Source organism: Eulemur rufifrons, chromosome 28, assembly GCF_041146395.1.
Source record: "Eulemur rufifrons isolate Redbay chromosome 28, OSU_ERuf_1, whole genome shotgun sequence".
Lineage (NCBI taxonomy): Eukaryota > Metazoa > Chordata > Mammalia > Primates > Lemuridae > Eulemur > Eulemur rufifrons.
The window spans coordinates 31,560,323-31,569,192 of record NC_091010.1 but is presented as its reverse complement, the minus strand read 5'-3'; the positions used below and the strand labels follow the sequence as shown (position 1 = coordinate 31,569,192).

General features: G+C 39.8%; 1 protein-coding gene across 1 annotated transcript in view; it reads left to right on the top strand.

Moving 5' to 3' along the window:
* Nucleotides 1-1,176: 1,176 nt before the first annotated feature.
* UBE2D1 (ubiquitin conjugating enzyme E2 D1) overlaps nt 1,177-8,870 on the top strand; it is a 30,509-nt gene continuing 22,815 nt past the window's right edge. Inside the window, exon 1 of the mRNA XM_069460628.1 lies at nt 1,177-1,390. Coding sequence (XP_069316729.1) covers nt 1,367-1,390 — 24 coding nt within the window. The 5' untranslated portion in view covers nt 1,177-1,366. The remainder of the gene's footprint in view (nt 1,391-8,870) is intronic.

The following is an 8,870-nucleotide window of genomic DNA, read 5'->3' as shown; positions in this document are numbered from 1 at the left end:
CTAGCCCAAATATACCTTTCTGCAGGATACCAAGAACTTGCTGGTGTTTTCCAGAAGCACCTTTGCCCAACAGTACTTCCAAACTTTCCACAGCTGATTGGACCATGGTCACCTATGGCGACCCAAGAACAGTCAATCCATAGTTTGTTCACTAGCTGACAATTTATAGTCTGGTGCAAAAAGATGAGTTGCATCAGTGAGATTCTTCCTTTGAACTCTGGGGCACTCCAATGCTTGAGAAGACAGGCTAGTGACAGAAAAGAGAAAGTCAGAGGAGATCCCACTATCATGCATGGTGCTGTGGAAGCCAGAGGCGGTGAGTGTTTTGAAAAGCAAAAAGGTGGCTAGTAATCAGACGGTTCAAAAACATCGCGCAAGATAAGGCGTGAGTTGAATTTGGTAATTAGAAGCTCAAGCGTGACGTGGTGAAAACTGATTCTGCTGGTGCTGAAAGCAGAAGCCAGGTTTTAATTGGTACACGAGTGCATAGGAATTAAGAGAGTGTGGAGTGCGAGTAGGCTATTGAGCAGGGACTGTCCACGGAAGGGAAGGAGCTAATGTTGGGAGTGAAGCTCAGAATTCAGAATTCAATGGCAGTAATTTATGAGGAGGGACATATGTGCGCGTAGACAAGGCAAGATTTGCGCATTGGACAGAGGAGGCACCTTTTTTCTCTGAAATAAGAACTTAAGAACTAAGGAGGTAAGTAAGAAGTCATAATAGGTATGAGTCTGTGCATGTGTGCAGGATGAGAAATCGAGGCAGTTCATATGTTTAAGAAGAGACAGTGAAATCTGTAAAGGTAAAAATAACAAGATCAGCTGTAGCACTTATTGGATAAGTAATGATTAACTCTGAAGATTTAGAAATTCCTTCAAGTGCGTTAGGAGGTCATTAGTTGCCCCATTTGACAGATGCCCAGCCTCAGGTTCAGTGAGTTGCTCTAACTCAAACTGCAGAGAACGACTTCAGATCTCCACAGCTGTAACCCCACGCTGGCTTACTGAGGTCAACGTGAGTAACCCGACAGCGCCCGGGGGCCTGCGGCCGAGGACAGGGCTGGAACTACACTTCCCAGTGTGCCAGGCGGGGCGGGGCGCGGCAGGGAGGGCGCAGGCTCCTTCCCAGAAGCAAAAGCGGAAACAAAAGAGTCTCGCCGGCGTCCCCGCCCGCACACTCGCGCACACTCGCGCTAGGGCGCACACGGAGCAGGCACCGGCGCCTGGAGCGAGCCAGCCAGCGGCGAGCCGGGGACCCACCGGGCTGAGCCAGCCGAGCAGCCAGCGAGCCGAGCCCACGACCACCCACGCCCCGACCCCCGCAGCAGCCTCCCGCTGGCCGGTGTCCCCACCGCCCTCCCTGACCCATGGCGCTGAAGCGGATTCAGAAAGTGAGTGCCGGGGCCGGGCCTGGGGCGGCGGGGCGGGCATGGGCCCCCTGCCCACGCTGACCCTGCTGATGGTCCCTAGAGACGTGCCAGGAGGGCACGGGATAGGAGGGTGGGCCGCGGCGGGGGCAAAGGGGCCAGAGGCGCTGGCCAGGCCAGCGGGCACGGGACAGGTGAGGTGGGAGCAGGGGCAGGTACCGGGTCGCCGGAGGTGCTTGCAGGCGAGGGGCCCGCTGCGCGCTCGCGCCAGGGCTGCTCCCGGAGCCCCGGGGTGGAGAGCCTCCTTGGCGCCCAGACCTTCCCGAAATCTGTGCCTCACGGTCACGGCTGGTGTTTGCCTTACGCCGGGCTAGCTTTGACCCCTGTCATGCTATGTTTTCTCCACGCTGTTTCTCAAACCTGCCCTCTTTTATGTTCTTGCTTCCCCGGGCTCCCCAGGAGGGCAAGGAAGGTGTGGTGGGCCTGCAACCTTTCTCATTGGAGCTGTCTGCTCGGTTCTTTCTCTCCTCTGCGGTTGGCTCTTGCTGAGTTGCCCGAATGGGCTGGAAAAGCCCATTTGCGGCCGAGAAGCCAGGAGAAGGCTCCTGCCCCTTCTATTTTGGTACCTCTGCTGCTGCCACTTCAGGTCACATAGCTGTAGTGAAAACATAGTTGCTGATACACAACAAGATGACCTCCTGGCTGTGATTCATAGTGAGTCAAGCCAAACAGGTTTTTTCCCCCTCATGATAAACTTATATGTAAAGTTTGAGACACAACAGAAACTGTCACAAATTAAATTGTTTTGATGCTTTGACACATGAGTATAGAATGAGGAAGAAATGTATGTATTCATTAAACAAATATTTATCCATCCCAACTCTGTAAGGAACTGTCTTCTCTTCGTATTATTTATTGCAACCATTTCAGATGTGGACATCGTACAAAATTGAGATTTCTTCTCGTTCACTTTTATTACTTGTTGGTTTGTTCACTGACCCAAGTTTTAGGTTTTGCAGTTATAGTCCATGTTGGGAACATCAAAAATATGTTTGTTAAATAGGGAGTGCTTGGAGCAAGGTAAGCCAACAGTGGACGATGTGTTTTATGATTGATTTCAGAAGAAATCAATGCCTACCAAAAATTTTTATCAACTTTTTCCATGAGTCATTACAGCAGTAGCATATGTTAGTGCAGTGATAGAGATGTATACATTGTATTCTTACTCACCACTGGTGGCATCTTTAGGTACAGAGGACAGCAACTTTTAGACTCTGCCAATTTTTTTTTTTGGTTCAAATACTAAATGTATGTCGAAACTACAGATACTAAATGTGTGGATCCCTGTTATGTTTTGTTCTATGTAAGGGTCATCTCACTATAAAATGTACAGTTAACAATCAGCATTTATTAGGTAATAATTTTTTTTGTTTGAAGATAATGCAATTGCACACTTTTTCATATAAATAATCCGAATTTTGAAGCCCCAGTCAGCGTCTGTAGCATACCTTGCATCCTTATTAATGATGATGTAATATTGGTTCACATTTGGATCAGACAACACACATTTTCCAAAGAAGTTTTCGAATTCTATTTCCTTCTTTCCTAGTTGTGAGAATTTTTCACATGACTTTGTACGTATGCTGTGGAATTTGTCCACAGTTAAGTGGACATTCAAAGACATATGGACACCCTCTGTAAATACCATGCTTGGCAATTCTTGTCAGTCACCATGCTGAGCCAGCGTATTTGACTTATATTTATAATTGTAATATGGCATATGTCCAAGTCTTTTTTTAGTAGTTGATTGGTTATTTTCATAGAGTTCTCCAGGACAAAAATATCACTTACATAGAATTGATGTCCAACCTGTTACAAATTGATATTTTGGAGAAGTAATTGGGGATCACATAACATCACATCTCCATGTGTCCATCTGTGGATTCTCTTTTCTGTTATAGGCAAGCTGACTTACACAAATCTCCTTTCCGTTAATCCCACATTCACACCATTCCCTCAAACGTTAGGAGTCATTCTTTTAACTGATTCTGAACTTTTCCTCCTTTGCCTGCCTCCTTGGTTAGAAGACACTTCCAGGACAGAGATGCTGTCTGTCATATGAACAGTCATGAAGCCTTCTTTGATATCATCAGTATACAAATTCTTATTTGGATCTTGCATGTTCCAACAAATGAAGATAGACTAATTTTTGGCCATTCTTCTTAAGTGTATTAAAGTAACATTGTCAGATCTTTTCCAGGTCATTAGGTTGTATGTAATTTTCTTGTACCTGAAGTGGCAGGCCTTAGAGCTGTGTAGAACCTCAAAGTCCGCAGTAGTGTAGGGGAGGGTACCAGTAGGGGAACTGCTTCTAGGGCAATGCATCAGAATCACCTGTGGGATGTTTTCAGACTGTCCCATTGCTGTAAAGTAGAGAGAGGTTGAATCCCTCAGATGGGCTGGGGTGAAAAGACGATTGAGAACTGCTGATGTTCTGGTCTGTTCTCCTTATTTAAAGAAGGATCTGGAGGCCTGTAGTGGAGGAGTGCTTTTGCTCAGGGATAATCTCTTAAGAGGTGATTTGGCATATTTAAGAATGTTAAAATGTTCAATTTCATATTTCTTCACTATGAAAAGAATAAAGATGGTTGAATTAAAAAGATATGTACATACAAAGCATGTGGATATCAATGATTAAAATATATTTCTATACTAGAGTACACTAAATGATTTAGTGCTCTAATTTAGACATCCTGTGCCAGTTTTGCATTTCAGCTCATAAATTTACACACCCATGCCCTATTTTTAGATAACAGTGAAAGATGTTATCACAGTCACCTCAATCACTAAAGGAAAAATGTTTGAACGAAGTCTGAGGAAGGATACCCAAAACATGTCAGAAAAAAGAGGGTAGTTTTTAAGTGGGCATCTGTTAGTTTCTAGAATTAATTTCGAAGTGTTTCTTTTACCAATATTATTTTCAGTGCTTGACATACTTTTTTGGGGGAATCATTTTTAAAATTATAAATATTATATCACAATACTGAATGTTCAGAAAACTGGAAGAAAAAAAGGAAATCTTAGTACAGTCACTGTCATCATCTTAGTATATTTCCATCTAGTTTTTTTTTTTACTTGATAAAGAATTTGAGGTAGTGATCATCACACTAGCATGATGTGGTATGATAGGCTTGTTGCCTTTTTTTTTTTTTGTCTTTTGAAAAATGAAACAAAAGAGTTTTGTTTTACAAATACAGCAACACTGAGAACTATTCCTTAGTCTGTAGTTCTATCCCCAGAACTGAACATTTGGGTTTTTTAAATAATCAATTTAATCTAAAATGTATATATCAACATAAATTAAAATACCATTTTATGAATGGTATTTTGAGCTGCTGAATTTTTTGATTTGTAGAATGTCACATTAAACACTTTATGTCAGTCTAGAAAACCTTAGGCTACTTAAAAAACTCAGCCTTCTGTGGATGGATGAGTGAAGAAGGCCTGGTTTTTATTCCTGGCCGCGTGGCTTACTGGCTTCAGTTGTCTTATGTACACCGTGGTGCTGCTGCTAACAGTAACTGGTGTGTGATTATGCCGTGCTCGACACTGAGTACTTGACATATATTAAATGATTTAATCCTTAGTAGGCCCAATAGGTAGAAACAGTATCATCTCCATTTTACAGATGATGAAACTGAGGCACAGGATCACATATGTAGTAGGTGGCAGTGCTAGGACTCCAAACCAGCTGGTTGGCTCCAGATTCCATCTCTTTTACCACCTCAGTGTGTAGCTTCACGTATCCACATGGACTCATATCTTATATCTGTTGTATTTCAACTGAAAGACATGTAGAATCAAATGAGTTTGTGGATGTAAGTGCTTTGCAAACTGAAATGTTCGATACAATTGTAAAGTGGTATTGTAATTAAGACCTTGGCATACTTAATCATTTTTACTAAAGCATTGCTCAGTGTGTTGATTATGCATTGTAAATCTCTGCTCCAGAGTAATGTATACTGGATCATTTAACGTTGTAAATGAGTAATCTAACTTTGATCATCTTTGTTTCATCACTTTAAATTTTTCTTTTCGAAAAGGTTTTAGAAAAATTAGCTGTAGTTCGTAAATACTCTGTCGAAAGTATCATTTCATTGTGAAGTTTTCATTTGAGATAATGGTTTATGAATTGATACAGTTGTTTAGTTCCTGCAGTGGGTTTGATTAGTAAACTATTCAGATTACAAGATTACATCCAGGACTGGTTCTTTCAAGAAAGAAGGATACAACTTTAAAAACAACAACAAAAAGAAGGGGCACGCAGTATTTATGCTTTTTGATAGATAATAAACGGTTTATCTTGAGACAAGCCACCATGTGAATTTTTCTGCTTTCAAATCTTTGTAGTTAAGCTTTGTCTTTCTTTTGCCTCTGATATCATATATCATATATTTTTCTTTCTTCATCTCAGCAAAGGTGTAAAAGGACAAGGTTACCTATTATAGTTAAAAAGTTCTGAGGTACCTTCTCTGTGGAAATAAATAGCATAGAACTAAACAGGACTGTTTATGCCTATTTTAGGAAGCCAGGCACATATGAAAACCTAACCTAGCAGGATGTGAGATTGCCTCCAGTACAGCAGAGTGGCATCCTTGCTCACTTTCTTTTCCTGAAATACACATAGGAAATGTATGGGCCCTTTATTTTCATTTAATGGGTGCTCCTAATCACAATGATAAACCTAACCCTTAGCCATCAACCTGAGTTAATGGTTGTCTACTAATGTATTGGCTCTCTCTCTCCTTTTTTTTTATAGTGGATGAACCAATATTACATTGAATTAAAAATGGGATACTTGTCCTCTCTCCTCTTGTCCCTGTGAAATGCTAGAATAAATGAAACCAGAATATATATAACATGAACCAGATTTGTGGGATATGGGGACCAGAAGAGTTGTTAGGCCACCTCAGAACAGGTATTGAAGGCAAGACAGGCTCTATTTCTGGCCTGGGTTGGTTTAGATGGCCTCTGGGAAGCTGAGGTTTTTCTGCATTTCATTTGGTTCTGGAATGAATCTATAAAGGTTTGGTTTCATACAGTAATAAGAGGCTACTTCATTCCAGGAGTTGGCCTTAGTGTGGGGAGGAAGCTACCATCTAGATACATACACAGTACTACCCATCTCACCATCATGCTTTGCAACCTCCTATTTTGCCTGTTTCTGGATGTTTTTCCTGCTGCCCTGTGTATGTGTGATTCTATTTGTTTGGCTCTTCTCCTCCAGTGACACCACATTGCTTATTTAGATTCCTATTCTTTCAGTTTAAAAAAGCCTCTCCAACCAGGGTGAGCTGGGGAGTTGGTTCCTTCACTTTAAGCTTCCTCACAAAACAATCTGATTGTTCTCACTCCAGGTGGCCACCCCCTTATTGTGAGCAGAGTTTGGGTTGCACTGGAGGAAACCAGGTGGACCTGATGGCTCACTGTTCTTCTCTAAACCAGTAAAATTCTGGCCTGTGGTTTTGCTTTCCCCAAATTTTGATATGTTTTATTTTTACTTTCATTTAGTTAAAAATATTTTCTAATTTCCCTTTTAATCTTTTTTGACCCTTGGATTATTTAGAAATATTTATTTGTTATATATTTGGGTGATTTTTAGGGATAGCTTTCTGTTATTGATTTCTAATTTAATACCATTGTGCTCAGAGAACAAATTCCATTATTATTTGAGGTTTTAACACTTTTGAGACTTGTTTTATGGCCCAGAATATAGTTTGTATTTTTTTTATTAACACAATAATAAAGCCTTCCATGTGTCCAACACCACTTTTGAATAAACAATGTTTAATAATTTCTAGACTTCAATTTGACATTTCTGGTTGGTGTCAATTGATTCTAGGTTATTTCTAAGAAATGGATTCCGAACTAAGGTTTACACCACCTCAGTATCTTTTTTTGCTGTTTTATGTGCTTCCACAACAGTTTAGTGAATCATTAACATCTGCTTTTTAAAATGAAATAGAAAATATTAGTGCTTTGCACGTAGTAAGGATATTATTTCATGAAACTTTTGTTTTAGTTACGTATGTGTATCCCAGTGTATACGTTTACTAGGTTGTGTATAAAATGTTTTTATTATGAATTGCTGTAAGGAAAGTTTGAAAATCATTGTTCTAAAACATTAGATCCTTAAGTAAAATTAATATCAAAAATACATGCCATATATGCATACATATACATACACATTGTAGAAGAAGAGCGAAAGAATATATATACATGTATATGCAGAGGTATATATTGATACACATACACAGACATAATGTAAAATGTTCTAGCTTTGGAAACATTTTCATTTGATACAAACTGTCAATGTTCATTCTTTTCTACCTTAGCAGAATTTTACAGTTACTGATGTACAGCCATAGTATTCAAGAATAGCAGTGAATGATACTAGAGATATTAGTTAATTTATTATGCAAACACTTATTAAATGCTTACTGTATGCCAGTTATTAGGGATGGAGCTGTAAGAAGTAATAAATAATAACAAATATTTGGTAGATATTGGTAGGTATGTTCATGTTTTATGTGCATTTTAAGAAATAGGTAGCTAGGTTTTCTTTCTTTTCTTTTTTTTTCCCCCCTCCCCTGAAGCGCCATCTTTCTTGGTTATTATGAAGTAAATAGTAAGTTTTGATAATGGAGCATTCAAAATGTTCTATGTAGCTTATTCTCCTGTGTGTCAAAATTCTGTCATGTATTTTTTGAAGTTGAATGTAATTTCCTATCTTGTTTTTCTTGCCTCTCAGTGTGTCTTTGAACGTAAACACTCTCCTGAACACTTACAAAGTAGTGTTCATTTCTAACCTTTTGTAAAATAAAAGGCTCCTGAGAAAAGATAAAAAGAATTCCTTTCATTCCTTCACTCATCACAACTTTGTTTCTCTTGAGCATAGTTAAAAATGTGCAAATGGCCTTAATTCAGTACTGGGGCATTGTTTGCTCCAGTGCTGGTTGAGAATAATTGTGCTCCAGGTATTGCAGTTTGGAGGTGAATATTGACTTGGAGCGGGAAGAATGCTGGAGTGGAGTCAGATGGTCTGAACCTTCGTCCTAGCTTTGGCTTTGTGACCTCTGCCAAGAAACTCATAGTCTTTATTTTCCTCATCTGGAAATTTAATGGGTTGAACTCGGTACTTTCTATAGTTCCTTGTGCTTCATAATTTTAAGCAAACCTAAATAATGTTATTTGCTATTTGTTTTTGTTCAGCAAACAGCAGAACTGGTCACAATAATAAACCCTGAGCATTGGCATTGGGCTCTGCAGGTATATGAGACTTGAGTTAAAATTGACTTACTTTGAGATGTCAGAATTGAAATAAATGTTGGCATCTTAATGTATAATATAAAGTCAATAAGTCCTACTCTTTGATTAAAGAGCAATTATTTGTGATGCAAATAAGATGTATTTCTATTGTACTGGTAACATAACATACTTTTCT